Source organism: Octopus sinensis, linkage group LG17, assembly GCF_006345805.1.
Source record: "Octopus sinensis linkage group LG17, ASM634580v1, whole genome shotgun sequence".
Classification (NCBI taxonomy): Eukaryota; Metazoa; Mollusca; class Cephalopoda; order Octopoda; family Octopodidae; genus Octopus; species Octopus sinensis.
Window position 1 is genome coordinate 2,263,821 of NC_043013.1, and position 22,500 is coordinate 2,286,320.

Genomic DNA, 22,500 nt, shown 5'->3' on the forward strand with positions numbered 1-22,500 from the left:
TGTGATCTACACATGTGAACATTATTTCTAAGTATAAATGTGAAGCAAATGAAAAATAAACTTCCTTTTGCATTGTAAGTCAGTCTATTTCATGTATCTGTTCACAAGGAATAAATGGAGACACACACAGAATAAAGTAAGCAAAAAGAATTGTCCAATTCTTTGGAGTTCATTCTGGTGCAAACAGCTAGACTATGCGACTAGTTTTAGAATAACTCCTAACTTACTCCTAATAAACCCAGAACCCCTGAAAAATACCATGAACACTAAACCATTAAACAAATAATTAAACAGGAGCCCCTACATAGTTGCTTGGCTTTCTAGAAATATCAGCCGAGTCCCCTGAAATCTCACTCTACTGAGTTAAAGAAATTGCTTTTGGATAACTTTCTCCTTGATATACACTTTAATTTTAGAGTTCAGGTACGACCATGGGTAGAGTGAATTCTTCAATATAATCCTTTTCTCTGCTAGACAAAGTCTGCACCTCATGTTGCCACTAAGGTAAAGCCTGCACTTTTCCACTAATCTCCAGTTGATACAATATTGTGCAGAATTTTCTTTCATTTGCTATCGAAGTTCGGACATTAGGTCACTCCAGAATTTGAAAAGATGACTTGTGACTGTTGAGTCTGGCCATCGAGGGGCCTTTTGTTGCACCCACATATTTCTGTACTTGTGTCACCCAACTGGTATTCTTTAATATTACTTCTGCCTTACACATGACCACCTCTGGGAGGCATGTAGCATTGGCCCCGCATGAGTAGCCTGCCTCTCTGTTTGATTTAGGTCTATTTATTACAATTTACTTTATGTCAGGTGTGCAGCTAAAGGAGACCCTCAAAGTATACCTATTAAAATTTTCCCTGTACTTATGTGTTTATGGAAAAATATTATCTACTAATTTAAGGAAGATCTTATCATAATCAACTTGAATATAGGACAAGGGCTAAAAGAGGCCAATCTAAGGCACATATCTCCAATTGGCTTAAGAACCATATTTTTGTTTTACAGTGGTATTTTCAATCCATAAGCTTCATTGTTTTTTGTTTATTTGTTGTTATTTTTTTTGTTCTTTTTAAGACACACACAAACATATGACGGGCTTCTTTTAGTTTCTGTCTATCAAATCCACTCACAAAGCTATGGTCAGCCCAAGGCAATAGTAAAAAGCGTTTGCCCAAGGTGCCACACAGTGAAATTGAACCCAGAACCATGTGGTTGAGAAGCAAGCTTCTTACCAGACAGCCATGCTTGTGCCTATATCCTTCATTCAATTCTTGCCCGAATTTCTTTCACCCATTGATTGATAACATTTCTGATACACATTTTTAAAAGATGAAACATTTCCAAGTTTTGCATTTTGTAGCCTGCAATATTTATTTATTTATTGTTGTTCTTATTGTTGCTGTTGTTGTTGTTTTTATGTTGTTCCAAGCCTTTTTGACATTTTGTAACTTGACAATTTTTTGAAGTTCAGAAATTTATGAATGTCAGATACAAAAATTAATTCGTTTTGTCCTTTGATATAATGGAGGCTGTCTTTTGCTGGAGATATTGATTGAAAATCAATTACCATTTGGTAATATTGTTTCTTCAATGATATTGACCTTTAAAGCCTCTCTGAAACAATTTTAGGTGGAAAAAGTTTATACAAGCAGGCATGAGTGTAAATATATATGTATGTATCCTATGTATCGTATGTATATATGTGTGTATATGATGTTAGTGGTTCTAAATAAAGAGTCTTGTAAATTCAAGTTTCTTTTTCTTATGTTTCATAAACTCTACCAATACAAAGGAATTCCTGAAGTAAATCCAGTGGCATATATTTCCATACATTTATTGACATCAGATAGCTGAATACTGTGAACAGGCTTTAAACAGCATGCTACAAGGTGTGTACCCAAATATTAAATTATTACTATATATATATACACACACACACACACATATATATATATATGTGTATGTCATTATTCAGTTTTATTTCAAAATTTCTTGCCATTAGAGAAAGAGCCAGTTTCTAACCTAAATCCAACGCTCCTTTTTTGGAATTTCAACATCAACAGGTATTTTTGTGTATATATATGTGTGTGTGTGTGTGTGTGTGTGTGTGTGTGTGTCTGCGTGTGTGGCCAGATTTGTATATTTTGTTTTATGTACGTATTCTCATGCATACACTTGCATATACATATATTCTCATGCATAGACATACTCATATATATTTAAATAATATGCATGTATGTATGTATGTATTTAAAGACAATTCAATCAACTATTACATAGCCAACACCCAACTTTCAACTATTTATGAGACTGTCATTATGCAAGGATTCTAACCCTCCCCCACCACCCCTGACTTTAACACAGCTAATTAATTAGTTTTAAAAGGATTTTTTTGTATATGTTTGTATTTCTGAAATATTTATGGACATTTAAAAATTTCTATTGATTGATTCGGTATTTTCCATGGATCTGTAACCCTTTAGCATTGAAACTGGCTGTATCCAACCAAAATATTCTTCTCGCTTTACGTTCAAACCTTCCAGATCCAGCCTCTCATGCATACCCTACAATGTCATTCTAAAAGTAAACAATCACATCATTGAAGTCTCAAAGTTATGAGATAGTTCATTATTAATTCAAAGCAATATGAATAAATAAGCATTACATTTGACAGAATAACCTGAATACTAAAGGGTCAACATTATTTTTTGACACAGTAAAAACAAGACTAACTGACCCCACTGATATTTTTTGAGAACCTATTTAAATAGTTAATTACTTATTTTAATTATAAATTCAATGGATAAATATTTATATAGGCTGTACACTCGTGAAATATTTCCCCATCAGATTTTTTTCCTAACGACTTTTCTTTCCTTCTATGATAACAAGTTAATTATTATTATTAATTTAAATCTATTGTAGCTGTTACATCTAATAAGCCTTTTTACTATAGACACAAAGCCATGAAATTTTTTGAGACTAGTTAATTAAATTTACCCCATTGCACAACTGGTACTCATTTCATTATCCTTTAAGAGATGAAAGGCAAAATTGACCTGGGTGGAATTTGAACTCAGAATGTAAAACTGAATGAAATGCCACAAAGTATTATGTCCAGCATGCTAATGATTCCACCATCTCATCAATAATAATAATAATAAAAATAGCAATAATAATCCTTTCTATTATAAGCACAAGGCCTGAAATTTTTGTTGGGGGAAGGGGTTAGTTGATTACATTGACCCCAGGTACTCAACAGGTACTTATTTCATCAACCCAGAAAGGATGAAAAGCAAAGTCAATCATGGTGGAATTTGAACTCAGAACATAAAGATGGACAAAATGCTGTGAAGGATTTTGTCCAGCATGTTAATGGTCCTGACAGCTCACCACTGAAACCATAGAAAAAATTGGGTTTTGAGTTGCTCGAGCACTCAACACACAGTTCAGATCTTGCTCCTTCTGACTACTCAAACATCCTTTATGAGGTCATTGATTTGCTATGGACAAAGAAGCACTTATTCCAATGGAATAAGCAAGCTTGTGGACTGCTGGAAGAATGCATTGAAAAGCAAGGAGATTATGTTGGAAAATGATGTAATTGTTCAACCTCTGCTTTTGCTTTAAAAAATATACGTAGGCGTAGGAGTGGCTGTGTGGTAAGTAGCTGGCTTATGAACCACATGGTTCTGGGTTCAGTCCCACTGTGTGGTACCCTGGCCAAGTGTCTTCTACTATAGCTTCAAGCCAACCAAAGCCTTGTGGGTGGATTTGGTAGATGGAAACTGAAAGAACCCTGTCGTATATATGTATACATGTACGTGTGTGTGTATATGTTTCTGCATCTGTGTTTGTCCCCCCAACATCGCTTGACAACCGATGCTGGTGTGTTTACTTCCCTGTAACTTAGCAGTTCAGCAAAAGAGACCGATAGAATAAGTACTAGGCTTACAAAGAACAAGTCCTGGAGTCGATTTGATTTGACTAAAGGTGGTGCTCCAGCATGGCCACAGTCAAATGACTGAAACAAGTGAAAGGGTAAAAGAGAGTAAAAGAGAGAAACAAGAGTGTGTACAATTTCTGACTTACCCTCATCGAAATAGCAACCAAATCATATTCTAGCATTTTTAAAAAAGGAGAAGGCAACATTGGATAATGTAGTCTGAGGTAAACTATGTCTATAAAGATGAAATAATCATGCAAGAATGTTTTCGATCATAGATCAAATTGCAGAGGTCAAATTGCAGAGGTCAATGTCAACCAACATTAGTTATAGTATAATAAGAATTGGCAATATTTCAGTGCCACACACATTTATAATTTACAGCTTAAATTTGGTACATGATAGATAATACATTTCAAAAAACACACATCAGAATCATCTTCAAAAAATACAATTTAAATAGGTGCTGCTGGATTCTATGTTGCACGGTCCAGGAATTCTCCCAATCCAGTTGCACCATTAAGGAATTCTCTTATTGTAATGGCATCCAGCATGTGGTATGGGTTCACCAGCCCACATGACATAATCCTGCTTTTAATCTATTTCAGTGGTTCTCAACTGGGGTCCCTATTGCATTGGAGGTCCATATAGAATTTTGCTGCTAAAATTCATCTGCAATAAATTGACTAGACTTCTACAATACACAAAATATATTAATAATCTTATTATAAAATTCCTAATAATATTTAATTATAAAAATGAACTATTCAACTAAGGAGTCATCAAAAGACAAATCAATTACAATATTTCTTCATAAGGAATTTGTAAATTGGAACCAATAGAATTTAAATATATTAATGAAAAAAAAAATCACAAAAATTCTCCAAAATTCTCAATACAACAAATATCTAAATTTTAATATTTACCTACCTTTACTTGTATTTGTTTTATGGTGGAATGAAATATTTGAAGCAAACGCATCTGTGAATGAGGAGAATGGCATTCCGTGAGAGATTTCAGTAGAATCCCAGAAAGTTGAACTTCAAGACTCTGTAATGAAAACAAAGAGAAGAATAAAATAAACAAACAATTTCAATGTTTCATGAAATATTTGGTTTTATGGTTTTAAAAGATTCCAATTGATTACAAATATTTGTCTTTAAAACAGGTCCTCAGTTATATCTCTAAATTGGAGGTGAAGGCCCTCAAATGTCAAACCATGCATCTGTATGTAAAAGACTGGCATTTGCTGTCTCCCCATTCTTATTTCTTTACTGCCCACAAGGGGCTAAAAAAAAAGGGGACAAACAAGGACAGACAAAGGGATTAAGTCGATTATATCAACCCCAGTGCGTAACTGATACTTATTTAATTGACCCCGAAAGGATGAAAGGCAAAATTGACCTCGGTGGAATTTGAACTCAGTACGTAAAGACAGACAAAATGCTACTAAACATTTCGCCCGGCGTGCTAATGTTTCTGCCAGCTTGCTGCTTTGCTGTCTCCCCCATTCTTTATATTATACCACTATTGTTGTCCAAGAGAAAGGCTACTGATATATAAGGTTAATACAGTTTGGTACCAGTGTTATTACCAATGTCAACTTTATAGAAATAGCAGTTAAATTTCCTTTACTTCATACTCTTAAAAACAGTAAGAACTATATTGGTTAATGTAGTTCTGGATACACTATTTTATGACAAAAAAAAAATAAACAACATAACAACAACATGTTTGGATAAAAAATCAAGATGAGAAGGTCACTGTTGGAATGCATTGCATCAAAATTCTGCTCCCTTTAGCATTAAAACTGGCCATATCTGGTCAAAGCAGTCTACCTGTTTTATGTTCAAAGTGGCTAGATGTGGCTTCTCACACTAACCCTACAATATCATTCAGAAATTTAACAGTTACCTCATCAAAATCTCAAAGCTACAAACAAGGTAATGCATGATTAGTTCAAGACAATGTGAATGAATAAGCATTGCTTTTGACAGAGTAATGTGAATGCTAAAAGGTGAAGGGTTACCATGGAGCTAAACAACAACAACTCTTCTTTTCTTTGCTGATTCTTTTCTCACTACATCTTACCTTTGAAACTGAACGTAGTTTGTAAAAGTTTGCTTCAAATGGCTGAATCTCTTTTACATTCATCAGATTAGGTATTGAAGTCCAAAAAACTTGGATGCTCTCAGAATATTTGATGGAAATCTCTTTGATAATCCTATCGGTACAAGCATCTCCAATACCACCAATTTCTGCAACTGCTGAAAGTTCTTTGAAATGCTGGTCAGTTTCAATCAATTCCTGCACATCATTACATCTAGAAAGACAGAGAAAACTCAAACATTCAAAATATATCTTTATATAATACTAAATACTCAGCTTTTAGAAATTACTAGCAGTATAACCCGGCCCTGCCCGGGATTAAGTTATGATTATTAAGCTAATCAAGTTCTTTATAGATGTCAAATTTGGGCGAAATCTGTTGAAATTAGTTATATTATATATATATATATAATATATATATATATATATATATATATATATATATATATATATATATATATATATATATAATATAATATAAATATATATATAATATAAATATATATGGGCAACAGACACAAACACACATACACACACGTACGTACGTACACCTATTGCATGTTTTGTGCACGCATACATATTCGTAAACAGAAATGAATGGGAAAAAAGGTTGTTAAATTTGTAGATTAACATTCGCACGATTTTCACAAAAAAGAAAAATCGTTTTTTTTTTTGCATGGAATCAGCTACTCTGGCCATAAAACCCTTTTTGTGGTCCGTGAAACGGAGTGGGGTGGGGTGTGGTGGAAGCCTCGCAAATTGTACCCATTTATAGTGTGTAATTCACTGACAAATTGTTACTCACCTCTTTGTTTATTTGTTGTTAAATAAATGGATTGTCAGCAAAACACTTTTTTACTCTGCGTAAAATAAAAACAAAACTCTTTCGCACCCAAAGTAATGTGTCAGAGAGAGAGAGGGGGGGAGAAAGATGAACGATTTAAAATAAATAAATGATTTAAAATAAATATATTGTAATTGCTGTGTGAGAAAGTATATATACTATGATTATAAAATATAGTGTGCCTTTCAAAAACAAAAAGCAAAACATTTTACATTTTATTTTTTATGAACGTAGTCACTTACTCTCTCTCTCTCTCCCTCTCTCACTTTGTCTTTCCCGTGAAACTCTCGCCTCCTTCTTCCACTTTTCTTTATCTTATTTTTTTTTGTTAGACGCCATCAAAAAAGCAATGGCTCTCTCTCTCTCTCCTTCTCTCTCTTTGTCAAAGAGGCACCAAGTACAGTTAGTAATGTGATTGGTGCTAGGAAGGGGATCCAGCCATAGAAACCATACCAAAACAGATAATTCGAAGCTGGTCAGCTTCTGTCAACCCATGCCAGCATGGAAAATAGCTGTTAAACAACAACGACGATGATGGTGGTGGTGGTGGTGGTGTGGTGGTGGTGGTGATGATCACTTTATGAAACTGTTTAAGTTTAGACATTAATATAAGTCAGTTTGAAGTTTCTTACCTGTCCATAAAATCATTGAGATATTTAAAAGCAACTGAATTGTGATTAGGCCAGGAAGAATCTATTAGTAAAAGGTCTTCTTCAGACAGATCTGACATTTCTTGTTGCTTGGTAACCTTTGTAGAATTAGTGGTATTTATTCCCTCAAACCTCATTTTATAGATGTTTCTTTCACGTCTTTCAAATAATGAAAAAAAAGAAATAGAAATAAAAACAGAAGTTCATACAAATATATAATCAAATGCATTCATTAGAGTTTGGAAGAACTCATACTAAAAGCTAAGTGGAGGCTGGCATATCTCATGTAGTAACCCTACCAAAACAAGTTCAAGTAACTAAGGTTTCACACAAAACAAACAGAAAAACTGTAAGCTCTTATGAAAGCTAAATCGGCAATTCTGAAATAAAATCTGATTAAAAATGAAATGGAAGTTTTTAGCACTGACAATTCCAAACAGAGTGACAAAGGAAGTATTACTACCAAAAGATAAAATATCCACCACTCAAAAGTGGATGTTACATTAGAACACACAAATACTGTGATATTTACCACGAGAGAAAAACTTCATATGGTTATATGGTGCATAAACATGTTTTGGTCTTATTAGACCTCATCAGAATAACCAATGAATTGAAATTTGCTTACATGCTTGGAGAGGAAATAGCTTGCATTTCAATAAATGTTTTTCACCTTCACACTTTTTATTGTTTTTAACTATAAAATATTATGTTTAGTTCTCTTCTCATTAGATTTGTGTTTATGACACAAGAAACACAGTGTACGGGAAAAAAGAATTACATTTGATCCTTAAATTTTCTTTGAATTCAAATATAATATGAATGTTGCCTCACCATACATGAACTCTCTCTCTCACATACACACACAGTTGTATGCTTAATATGTTACTAGGAAAGCAGATTAAGTCACTAACATATATATGCATGTTCATGTTGTTTATGTTTGTGTGAATGTGTTTGTGCATATATTATATACATGTGTGTGTATGTGAGTATACATGCACACACATGCATAAACACACACACACATACACAAGCATTTAAGATTAAAGTACATTTGCTAGTACCACATACGACAAAGAAAGGTGGACAAATTGTTTATATATAATTATAAATCTGCATGCGCAATATGTATAAGTGTATGATTATTCCTTTTGATACCAAAGCACCCAAGACTTATATAGATATGATCATATTTTGATATGAACTAAATTAAAACCTTCCATGGAAATTTCATAATTTATGTCCCAAACTCCAATTTAATAATGATAAAGTTATTTTACTAAATTCTTCATTATTACCATAATTAATTAAAGCAAATGCAGTGTATTTTAACAAGAATTTGGTTTAGAGATTCACTTCAAAATCACATGATTCTGTAATCATTCCTGCTATGAAGCACTTTGTGTGTCTTCAGGTTAGTAAGCAAAAGGAACACAAGAAATGGTTTGCTTCAAGCAGAAACTGCAGAAGCTACTTAGAGATATTGCAAACTCTTCTCCTGGTGGTGACTATAGCCATAACAATGTAGGAATTCCTTCTGTATAATCAGCAGGTATCTCAGGGTCAGAAGGATTTCACCTCTAAGCTACACCTGAGTGAGGCAGCTAGGACTGAATTAGCCTTAGCCTGCAGAAGGGTTCCACTTGTAGTATTTTACCAATCACAGCCAGTTTGAGCTGGTTTCAGCTGCCATGGCTACCTTCTTTGTGGCTTTCTTCATTTGTTTGGACTCCAAACCAATCTTCTGTTCCAATCTCACTGGAAAGCCATAACAACCACCTTCAATTGGGAATGAGGCTGCATACCTATTTCTTTACTACCCCCAAGGGGATAAACACAGAGAGAACAAACAAGGACAGACATAGGTATTAAGTCGATTACATCGACCCCAGAGCGTAACTGTTACTTAATTTATTGACCCCGAAAGGATGAAAGGCAAAGTTGACCTCAGCGGGATTTGAACTCACAACATAATGGCAGACGAAATACCGCGAAGCATTTCGCTCGGCGTGCTAACGTTTCTGCCAGTTCGCCGCCTTAGGCTGCATACCATCCTCTGACAAGTGCTTCACCAACCAAGTCTTGATATTTAGCTTTCTTTAGTTGTGCTGATGCCACGTGATATGCACTGGTACCAGTGCCACATAAAATACACTCATGCTGGTGTCACATAAAATGCACTTGTGCCAGTGGCACACAAGAGGCACCAAGCACAGTCAATAATGGAGGTAAGAAACCTCAAACTGACTTATATTAATGTCTAAACTTAAACAGTTTCAAGTAATCACCATTTTCCATGCTGGCATCGTTTTGTTGGGGGAGTTGACAGGAGCTGACCTGCTAATAGGTGGCAGGCATGGCTGTACAGTCAATAGTGTAGCAGGAAGTGGGGTGCGTCTGCCTGGCATGATGCTTTTATAGGGGGAAGCATTTTTGGGTCTACTGTAGAAGCTAGGATCACCAAGCATAGATTGGCATATTTCGGTCATATTATGCGGAGAAAATCCCTGGAGAAGGACATCATGCTCGGAATGGTCAGTGGCAAGAGAGGAAGAGGCCGACCAAGAATCCACTAGCTTAACACCATCAAGAGTGATACCGGAATGGACATAGCCAATCTGAAGGAAGTGGCCCAGGATAGAACTGGCTGGAGGACACTGATCCAATGAGTGACCGAGAGTCGACTTCGACTGAGCGGATAGAGAGAGAGAGAGAGTATAAGTCTGTATAGCCTTCGTGTAGGGAACTGGGGAGGTGCAAGCTCAAGGGCTACCCTAGGGAGCACGCACCCTAGCTACATATGGTGAGAAATGCCAAATCTTTCCTCCCAAGACACTGTATGTACAGCCATGATTGTTGCTTTTGCATTCCTGTTTGATTGATTGGAGTGATATTACTGCCACCTCCTCTGGAAAGATGGGTCTGACCTTCAGGTTCACCTGATTCTTCCAGTCTGTGCAAAATGAAAAGTGGGTTACCCACAGTTGCTTTCACTTTAGGAGCCTTGTGACTTATTCTTAGAAATCTGATATCCTGAGGTGGTGATGGCTGCTGTTTGTTTTCCTAAACCTTCTACAGACTCTCCATTTGGCAATTTCTGTAAGGACCTTGTTGTGCCTCCACTTGTATCAGCCTTCTCCCAGTACCCTACAAATTACTGTCAAAATGTGGTCCAGTGTTTAATGAGTTGATCCACACTGCTTGCAGAATCATCTCCTCTCTCGTTTCTCCATATTTTAAGGTCTTTCAAGGTTGGCAAAAGGTCAACAATGACCACTGGAGCAAGGACAATTTTTTTCTTGGCCAGTACTTCAAATTTCCCTCCAGGACAATGGGCACTTGATAGCTTGGTCCCACCACATCCACTGTCTCTGCTAGGCAAACTATCACTTTAATATGGTGATCTTTTTCTGTTAAATCACAGATCTTTTGCACCATAAGCTCTCTTGTTCATGGCATTGGTATTTTCCAAGTCCTAGCCATCCTTGAAAGACAATTCCAACAATCTCCTGGTGTTTCCCTCTCACCTTCCTGGAGCTTCCACTTCTTACCACCTTTTATGGTCTGGTTGCTGTGTCTGACTTACTTATCCTTAGATAGCAGCAATGCACTTTCTACTCTTGCCTTGGTCGCTTTGAATTCCTTCACCATTGATGGAATTGGTAAGCAGAGCTTTAAGATTTTGCTGTACAAGATTACACAGCTAAAATTTGCAAACATTTGGGTCAGTTCTCTGATTGGAGGATAGCTACTCCTCTTCTTCCTATCCAATTCAGAGGAACTTGAAAAAAATACAATGATAGGTACCATCTTTCCCTTCTTGACCAAATAATAAATATGAAAATAATAGAAACAAAATACTCACATTCTTTCCTTCAACGACTTGACATTTTGGTAGTTCACATCATCTGCTTTAGCTTTGAAATCAAGGTAGGTTCCTCGGAAGGTTGTACATATTTTTTGAGCCCATTTCAGATTTTCTTGTGACTAAATGACAAAATTGAAACATTAGATTACTGTTTAGACCCTAATAGCTCTGACTTCATAAAGGAAGGAAAGCTTAGCTTCTGTGAACATTTCTTTCAGAGCAAGGATAAAGTTGTGAGTCAAATACTAATGTGGAAACTAATTCATGGCTAGAAAATTAAGAGTTGTTCTGCCAGAACATTTATCAACCAACTGGTTGAAGATTCTGCTTTATTGAATAGCAACCAACTAAAAGCAATGCCAGTGAGGGAATTTTGAAGTCTAGTGGTTGATGGTATGTGTCTGTGGGCAGCATGGTAGGTAGGGATCTCTGACTCAGTAAATCTATAATCAGTGGCATTTTAACCATGCTGATCACATCTTTTTCTGGGACATATGTATCTAGGACTACATTATCCAAGAGTGTCTCTCCCGTTTCAAGTTGATAGGGTGTGATTTGAGAGATATTTGGTCGCTATTTTTAGCTGGTCAAGCAACCATATGGAGGCTCCCTCATTGGATATTCAATGTTTGATTTAAGACAGTAACAGTAAGATACATTTTATTTGTGAGATTCATAACAAAACATCTTTATCCTTTCATTTTGATTCTCATTAAATCTGAATCTCTTTAAGACAATCAATAAAACATCACAATTCTTAGATTTTCAATATTTTCCAAAGTACTTTGAGAGATGGAAGTTGTGGTAGAAGGAGACTCATGAAGAGATGGGACAATATACTGAAGGACGGCCTCAGGATACTGAACCTTGTAAAGGAGATGACAAAGGACTGAGACATCTGGTCCCTTGCAGTACTTGAGAAGATACGCACTCCCCAGAAGAAGTGTTAATGCTGCTCTCCCTGCTAAAGAGGATCAGCTTGCAAGAGCCCTGTGCCAGTGCCACGTAAAAAGCACCCATGCCAGTGCCACATAATAGGGTCAGTGTCAGCATGATATAAAAAGCACCCATAAACTCTGTGAACTGGTTAGCATTAAAATGGACATGCAGTTATGGAAACCGAGCCAAATAAGACTGGAACTTGTTGCAGCTCTCCTGCTTGTCAGCTTTGGTCAAACTGTCCAACCCATGCCAACATGAAAAATAGATGTAAAGTGATGGTCATGATGATGATGAGTGGATTAGATTTCAAATATTTCTTCTCCACAAATTGTTAGTATAATTTTAACTATATATGATACGATGATGATGATGATAACCTCCATACAGTGGGGTGCCCAAAAGTAACCAGAAACATACTCTGTGGGACAAGTCCATTGTAGCTCAGGCTTCCACCACTAGAAGCCACTTGATGTGATCCTCAGGCATCAGTCTGCCAACCAGCAGCATTGACTACAGTTATACTGTTATGTTGTGCGTCTTTGTTTTGCAGCACTTCTCCCCTGTTCCTCGATTTTTGTGATGGCTAAAATGAAGGAACAGTCTGCTTCCATGAAATTCTGTTTTCTGCTGAGAAAAAACAACACCCAAAACAGTTGTCACACTTCAAACGGCTTACATGGAAGCTGCCATGAGCAAAACAGGTTTACGGGTGGTTTTCATGCTTTAGGAATAGTCTCCTGTTGCTTGAAGACCAACCTCATTCAGGGCAACTATACTCTTACTCTTTACTCTTTTACTTGTTTCAGTCATTTGACTGTGGCCACGCTGGAGCACTGCCTTTAGTCGAGCATATCGACCCCAGGACTTATTCTTTGTAAGCCTAGTACTTATTCTATCGGTCTCTTTTGCCAAGCTGCTAAGTTATGGGGACATAAACACACCAGCATAGGTTGTCAAGTGATGTTGGGGAGACAAACACAGACACACAAACATATACACACACACACATACATATATATATATATATATATATATATATTATATATATATATATATATATACATATAAACGATGGGCTTCTTTCAGTTTCCGTCTACCAAATCCACTCACAAGGCTTTGGTCGGCCCGAGGTTATAGTAGAAGACACTTCCCCAAGGTGCCACACAGTGGGACTGAACCCAGAGTCATGTGGTTGGTAAGCAAGCTAACTACCACACAGCCACTCCTACGCCTATCACGAAAATTTGTGAACTGATTTTGGAGGACCATCGCTGAACAATTGACACACTTGTTGATATAACTGGTGTGTCCTGGAGCTCCTGTCAACGAATTTTGAGCAAAGAATTGCAAATGAAAAGAGTTGCAGCAAAATTTGCGCCTCCCTTGTTCATGGAAGATCAAAAGCAATCATGACTGAATGCATGTCTTGAACTGAAAGAACAGCTGGAAGTTGATGCAGACTTTTTTCTGAAGGTCATCACCGATGATGAAAGTTGCTGTTATGGCTACAACCCAGAAATGAAGCAGCAATCAATGGAAGCATTCAATGTCACAATGGCCCCAAAAAGTGTGTCAAGGGAAGTCAACGTCAAGACGATGATGGTTTGTTTCATCAATGTGAAAGGAATTGTCCACACAGAATTTGTTCCTCCTGGTCAAACTATTAACCAGACATTTTACTTGGCAGATTGGAAGTGTTTACAAGATACAGTGAGATGAAAACACCATGGTCTGTGGCAAAGTAGAGAGTGGTGGTTTCAGAACGAAAATGTGCTTGCATACACTGCCTTGAGTGTGTGCAATTTTTGACCAAAAATCGCATGACCCCATTTATCCACCCTCCCTATTCGCCTGATCTTCCTCCCTGCAACTTCTGTTTGTTCCTCAAAATGAAAGAAGTCCCTAAAGGAAAACGTTTTGCAGATGCAGAAGAGAGGAAGAAAAAAAAACAATGGAGGCGTTAAAAGGCATCACTCTGCAAGAGTTCCAGGACTGCTTCAAATAGTGGAAAACACATCTGGACTAAAAGCATTGCTTCAAATGGAGAATATTTTGAAGGCGATCATCATCATCATCATCATTGTTTAACGTCCACTTTCCATGCAAGCATGGGTTGGACCATTTGACTGAGGACTGGTGAACCAGATGGCTGCGCTAGGCTCCAATCTGATTTGGCAGAGTTTCTACAGCTGGATGCCCTTCCTAACGCCAACCATCTGAGAGTGTAGTGGGTACTTTTACATGCCACCGGCATGGGGGCCTAGTCAGGTGGTACTGGCAACAGCTATGCTCAAATGGTGTTTTTTACATGCCACCTGCACAGAAGCCAGTCCAGTGGCACTGGCAACAACCTCACTCAAATGTTTTTAAAACAAAGTGAATAAAATAATACTGCAAAATTCCTGTTTCTTTTGAGTAGTCCCTCATATATGGTAAAAAAAAAACCCTTTTGTTTCCCAACAAACATAATAGATGTTGAAGTTATAACAAAAAACAAGAAATCAGGCTTTTCCTGGGTAAATGTTACAAACATTTCCCATAGAAACAGATGGAAGAAAAGTTTAATTCACTTACAGTATCTGGGTCTTGGAGAATGTTATCATTAATCATGCTTTCAGCTTTGTTTATAAGGAAATTACAAAGTAGTTGAATGGTTAGGCTGAATTTACTTTTCTGATGGCAATACCTTTAAAATCATAACAGATTAAATGGAATCAGTTAAGTTCATAAATAATCAAACAGCTTTTAAGAATTGATCGAACCAAAAGGAATAAGTTTGCTTTGCTAACATCCCTGGTAAATAAAAGAAGATGGAAAGTTATTTCGATAAGATTGATTTGAAGAGAAGCAAATGAAAATCTCTTATAGTTTGTATTGAACAATTTTAGTGAAGATTGAAGCAAATGATTTAATCATTAGCTTAAGACAGCTGGGGCTTTTACTTAAGTTTGAACAATGTTAAAATCTTTCCTTATTTCCATCGGACATCCAGTTAATTCTTGTTTTGCAAATAACTATAATATAGATGCAAGATCTTATAGATGCCATCAGCATTATCGTTCAATGTCCACTTTTCCATGTTTGCATGGATCAGAAGGAATTCTAGTGAAATACATTTTTCAGGGCTGGATGCTGCTTCCTTTCACCAGCCCTTGTCTGTTTCCAGGCAAATTAATATTTCCCCATGGCAGAATATGTTTCACAGAAAAACTGGAAATGAAGGACACTGCTTTTATGACACTGATGACCGAGACACACACACACACATTTCGCTTACATATATATAAAACCAATCTCAACACACATATACACATGGCTATGATGCTCCCCATGACTCCTGCTCACAATAAGAGATGCACATATTGTCAGCCACTAAGAGACATGCTCAAGCGGTTAACGTCAAGCAACTGACAAGCAAATCTGTGGCATTGAGCAGAATATTTACTATAATGATATTTCTGCTTCAGCAATTCAGTACTGATTCTGTCTGAAATGTAATGGAAAAAATGTCAGTTTCAAAACATTGATGTCCAGGTGACAAAAGCAAAGTTTGAAGGGAATAGTGGTCATTTCCTTTGATTTCTGTCTAGAAGCAAGTAGGAAATAACACTGACCAAAGACAAATAAAAATAGAAATTTTGTTACACAATGTAATTGGCCAGCTTGGTCATTGATAATCTGTGGCTAATTAATAATAATACTTTCTTTAATAGAATTCAGTTCCCATTAAACATGAAACAATATCAAGATGAAACAGCCAGAGAAAATGTTGTTCTAGATATATTTTGTAGAAAGAATGGCACAACATGGTTCTAGGACAGTTGTGTACTGGACATTTGCATCCCAGACAATTGCGTACCCAGACAATTGCGTACCTGGATAATTGCCTCCCTAGACAAATGCGTCCCTGGACAGTTGTGTCCCTGTATTATTTTTAAAATTTACTTATCTTTTTTCAGGTGTATTTTTTGTTTATTTGGAACAGTTGATTATCAAAACTAATTGTAAATAAACACATTTAATAATTCTAAACAAGAGAGTAGGTAATAATGAATATCTAAAAAAAGGAATAAAAGAGATAAAAAAGTTTAAAATTTACAAGTTTATTTTAGTTTAAAAAACGAAAACAGATTAACAATATTAAAAAATATTTCAAGATTTATTTTAGTTTCACAAATAAATCAAAAGGTGTGAATGTTGTGAGCTATTCCTTTAAAAAAATTATCTTGTTTTCAGGAGTATATTTATCTAATAACTCCGTTGTTCTCTTAGTTGCAGTTTTATTTTTTTGCTGTACTAGAATTCCTCTTTGAAAGTCCCTTTTTTTTTCTTTAAGGCAATAGCCTCCTCCTTTTTCAGTGTCTCAATCAATTTCCAAATAGAGGGGTGTTGGCACGATAAAGAATATTACAAAGCATTGTGTAATCCCTGCTGAGAAATGCAAAGGAAACTATTATTATTAATACAGAATTAGTAACCTTTTAAGGTGGCGAGCTAGCAGAAACGTTAGCAGGTCGAGAAAAATGCTTCACATTCTGAGCTCAAATTCTGCCAAGGTCAACTTTGCCTTTCATCCTTTCGGGGTCAATAAATTAAGTACCAGTTGTGTACTGGGATTGATCCAATCGACTTATCCCTCTCCCCCAAAATTCAGGCTTTGTGCCTAGAGTAGGGAAAGAATTAGTAACCTTTTATAATTTGATGAGTAATGATACTTCCTTAGGGATTGCTCAAATTCTCTTTCAAAGCACACCCTACTGTCTCAAAAAAGAGAAAGTTCCACATTGGACAAGGTAGTCTTGGATTTACTAAAATACAGAATAGTCACAGCTAGAACAACTTTGATCATAACTCTACTGGAACAAAATTGACTTGGGGTTTAAACAATAAAAATGATTAACAAGTGGTTTGTTGATGCAATACATACAATGTGAATTGATGTGATGTGATTTGATGTGATAGGATTTGATGCGATATGATTTGATGTGATGTGATTTGATGTGATATGATTTGATGTGATGTGATTTGGAATCCTCATACCACAACTCAGCTGAGTTTCACTCATCAGAATTATCAATGGAACATTAAAATGACTTACGTTGAGTGTGACCACATGAAGAACAAAGCTTTCATCAATGATTCAAAATATAATAGAATCTCTTCTGGTTTTGTGCATTTCTCAATTTTGTTACAGCGTCTCCACAAAGATTCAAAGAATGGTATGACTGTTTCACATATTTCAATAACCTATTTAAAAAATTAATTAGAATTTATTGACCTTAATTTTAAACATGAATAAGGCGTCTATGCCTTCTGAGTTCAAATTCTGCTGAGGTCAACTTTGCCTTTCATCCTTTCAGGGTTGATAAAATACATACCAATTGAGCACTGGGGTCAATCTAATTGACCTGTCCTTCCCCCAAAATTGCTGGTCTTGTGCCAAAATTTGAAATCAACATTAAACATAAATATTAACCGAATCAGTGACTTTATTTTGTCTAAATTTTGCATTGTTTGAATTATTTAAACTTTTTAATTTTAAAACCATTAACAGATCCAATGAAAAAGGTGTGCCATTACAACATAAAAAAAAGAAAAATCTCACATTTTGGGCTGTATCTTTTGTTAATCAGATATATATATATCACAACCTTCAAACTTTAGCTCTCACTGAGGAAATGACTAGAGACCGAGACCTTTGGAAATATGCTGTGCGTGAGAAGACCCGGCAGGACAAGTGAGACCATAACCCGTGGCCTCTACCTGGTATGTAGCCAGTCGACTTATGCATACCTTTCCTTCTTGGGACACAAAACTCTACTTGTGAAGACCTGTTGAGGCAAGTGAGAATTGAAATCGATCAACATCAATGGAAATTGCAGCTGTGATACTAGTGCCAGTGGCATGTAAGAGAACCATCCAAACGTGGCCGTTGCCAGCGCCACCCCGACTGGCCTCGTGCCGGTGGCACGTAAAAAGCACCCACTACACTCACAAAGTGGTTGGCGTTAGGAAGGGCATCCAGTCGTAGAAACATTGCCAGATCAGACTGGGCCTGGTGCAGCCTTCTTGCTTCCCAGACCCCAGTTGATCCGTCCAACCCATGCTAGCATGGAGAACGGATGTTAAACGATGATGATGATGATGATGATATATATATATATATATATTATATATTTGTGGTATTGAATAGGTAGACTTGGAGGAGAGAGAGAGACTAACAAAGATTAGTGAGATTGCCTTGTATCCTCCAAGACAGGAGGACATCCTTACTACACTATATTGTTTCCAGTCAGGAAAGACAACATGATTAATAAAGTAGATTGAAGAAAGGGTGATTGCCAAAGATGAACTAGGGAGAGATGTAGAAGAAGAAAGAGTATGAGGACAGAAAGAGAGTGACTGAGGTAAGAATGTGTGTGAAAAAGGATAGAGAAATGGGAGAGACACTTGAGGAGTAAAAGGAGCAATAAAAAGACACAGTAAAACTAGCATGTAATAAGAGAGAGAGATAGTATGTAATTAGAGATAAGAAATTTTTGAAATGGTAAGTAAAACCATTTGATAATCACAGGAACAACTCAGAGGGATGGGTTAGTGGAATTGTTGCAGTCTCTATTGGAGAAACTGTGCTGCATGCTGTGTGTTCAGAATCCCATCTAAGCCACCATTTTAGTGAAGTAACCTCTTGCAAATGGACAAATAAAACAACACCACCACCAAAAAGAAAAGCAAAAAACAAGCCACCAAACTCAAAAAGTCTATGTACTTGTACAGATTCGAACCCCAACTGTAAAATTATCAGTTTATGGTTATGAGTATGCCACAACAGCTTCAAACAGACAACCTAAAAATCAACCAATCAGCTTGAAGCTATGGCATGAACACCATCTCCAATGATCTGGAGATTTGTGCCCCTTTTCCCTAGTTAAGCAGTTTGGCGCCTAAATCATGGCAGAGACCACTGCTAGCATTTAAACAAGACAGATCACAGCTCTCTCTTTCTCATCCAAGTTTAACAATTTGCGGTTGATTTGTATCTTTGCTTTTCACTTTTGCCGATAGCTAATGGCTAAGCCAACGCAGTAAAGCTGTTCCTACTCACTCTTCTGATAACTAATGATTCTGTGATAATTTATGCATGATACATGCATAAATTTTCTATCAATAAAATCTGTTGTTGAACATTTGCAAGTTTGCTTTTGTTACACTTCACGCAGTTTGCTTGATCTTACATTCAATTAAAAAGGATTACAGCATTAATCTTTCTCACAACCAACCACGCAATGGTCTTCAGCAAATAGTAGATATAGCAGCTCAGGACATCCTAAGGACAATAAAGTGCTCAGACAGATAATGGTGATGATGATGCTGTTGATGTTGATGTCTGTGGTTGTGATGATGTTCACAAGGAGAAGGAAGGCACAAAAATCATTTTTAATATTAACAACAAAATTAGCTAATATAAACAACAATTATTTTCTTTCTTATATCAGCATAATTAAACAAAAATGGTGGTGATGGTGGTGGTAGTAGTAGTAGTAGTAGTAGTAGTAGTAGTAGTAGTAGTAGTAATAGTAGTAGTAGTAATTGTTGTTGTTGTAACATTGGTCATGAATTTGTGGGAGGAAACAATTGATTGATTACACTGACTCCAGACCTTGGCTATCTCTTTATTCTATCAACCCCTGAGAGTATGAGAGTCGGAGTTGATCTCGGCAAGATCTGAACTCAGAATGTAAAGATCCAAAACAAATGCTTCAAATGCATTCTAACAATAATGATTTCAAATTCTGGCACAAAGCCAGCAATTTCAGAGGAGGGGTTAAGTCTATCACATCAACCCCCAGTGTTCAACTGGTACTTTACCAACGCCAAAAGGATGAAAGGCAAAGTTGACCTTAGCAGGATTTGAACTCAAAACGTGAAGACAGATGAAATGTCACTAAGCACTTTACCCAATGTGCTAATGAGTCTTAGTGGTTTGGCAAAAGAAACCAACAGAATAAGTACCAGGCTTAAAAGGTACCAGACTTTACAACAATCAAGTAGTGGGGTCAATTCATCAAACTAAATCTTCTTCAAAGTGGTGCCTCAGCATGGCCACAGACTGGGGACTGAAAAAAAAAAAAAGATTAAAACACTTTTGCACACACACACACACATACACATACACACACACACACACAGATATATATGTATAGCTTTTATTCTTTTACTTGTTTCAGTCATTTGACTGTGGCCATGCTGGAGCACCACCTTGAAGGGTTTTAGTTAAACAAACTGACTCCAGGACTTATTTTGTAAGTTTAGTACTTATTCTATCAGAGTCTCTTTTTGACAAACTGCTAAGTTATGGGGGACATAACACCAACACCAGTTGTCAAGTGGTGATGGATGGACAAACACAGGCACAAAGACACACGATACCAGTGCCAGTGGCACATAAAAAGCACCATCCGAACGTGGCCATTGCCAGCACCACCTCGACTGGCTTCTGTGCCGGTGGCACGTAAAAAGCACCAACTGATCGTGACCGTTGCCAGCCTCACCTGGCACCTGTGCCGATGGCACGTAAAAAGCACCCACTACAATCACGGAGTGGTTGGCGTTAGGAAGGGATCCAGCTGTAGAAACACTGCCAGATCAGACTGGCGCCTGGTGCAGCCTCCTGGCTTCCCAGACCCCTGTTGAATCGTCCAACCTATGCTAGCATGGAAAACGGATGTTAAACGAATATATATATATATAATATATATATATATATATATATATATATATAAAGAAACATTGGTTGAACTTTACATACAACATCACCCCTTGAACATTTAATCATATATAACAATGACCATGGTTTTCAAACACATAAAAAAATAATGCATGTACATAAAATCCCAGAACGTAGAAATATATAATCAGATTGCGACCCCCTTGATTATAATGTGTGAGGTGCAGTTGAGCGAGAAGCCAAAAAAACTCCTTGTATCACCAAAGATGAACTGAAAGCAAAGACTATGGCAGTATTCACCAACTTAAAAAGGAGACCGCCCAGAAGAGTTGCAGGAGATTCCGAAGTCGTCTGGAGGCCGTGGTTGAAGGCAATGGTGATTTTATTGAATAAATTTACTCTTTAGTATTTCAAGATATTTTTAGGTAATTTTGGTAAATATATCAGTTAACATGAGCTGACAGAATTTAATTTTTGATTAGTTTAGACAAAAATTTATTCACTGCACCCTACCCATACTAGCATAGAAGGCAGATGTTAAACGATGATGATGATGATATATATATATATATATATATATATATATAGTCCACAGGTGAGATCCAGAGATTCTCCATATATACAACACTTCATAGGGCTCAAAAGATTCAAACTTAGACGCCAATGTGTTTACAGAGGATCAATTCCACAAGATAAAGAATGGCTATAAGAGAGATCAAGTTGAGTGGGTGTAGAGGCAATTATGCATTTAAGTAAATTAAATACGTTAAATATATTAAATTGGTTATGAAATGCAAAATATGTACATGCATGCAAAATGAGAGAAAGCAGAAAGTGGAGACTTTCAGATGATGAATTTTTAAGTGTAAATACATAAGAATTTATATTAATAAGTCCAATTTACAGTTTGTACTCTGCATAAGCTGGACTTATTAATATAAATATTTATCCTTAAAAATTCATCATCTGAAAGTCTCCACCTTCTGCTTTCTCTCATTTTGCATGTATACATATATATAAATACTAGCAGTATCATCCGGCGTTGCTTGGGTTTGTAAGGGAAATAACTATATAAGCATTTTTAGAGATGTAAAGTATAATAGCCATCTCAATATGGCTAACCACAAAGGGGGGGGTGTTACTGTAGCTTTTTACGTTCTGAGATTTAATAATAAATTTTTAGAGAGTTACTTCCCTTATATATGCCAAAAATGCATTAAAAATAGGAAAAATTGATGGTAAATTTTTTTTAAATCGTAGACTCATCATAGACGCGAGCTAATACCCAGAAGGGCTCGATATGAATCACAACTATAAAGATACCCGGTTTTGGTTAAACTGCGCCGCAAAATGTGGGATGAGTTAGAAATCTAAATCATAGGAGATAGACAGCACACAACC

General features: G+C 36.5%; 1 protein-coding gene across 1 annotated transcript in view; it reads right to left on the reverse strand.

The window, feature by feature from the left end:
- Positions 1–22,500, reverse strand: part of LOC118766685 (dynein beta chain, flagellar outer arm-like) — a 79,232-nt gene that overhangs the window by 26,040 nt on the left and 30,692 nt on the right. Inside the window, exons 7-12 of the mRNA XM_036510278.1 lie at positions 17,470–17,618; positions 14,946–15,057; positions 11,427–11,548; positions 7,541–7,717; positions 6,047–6,278; positions 4,886–5,005 (exon numbers count right to left, since the gene is read on the reverse strand). Of these exons, the coding sequence (XP_036366171.1) occupies positions 4,886–5,005; positions 6,047–6,278; positions 7,541–7,717; positions 11,427–11,548; positions 14,946–15,057; positions 17,470–17,618 (912 nt within the window). The remainder of the gene's footprint in view (positions 1–4,885; positions 5,006–6,046; positions 6,279–7,540; positions 7,718–11,426; positions 11,549–14,945; positions 15,058–17,469; positions 17,619–22,500) is intronic.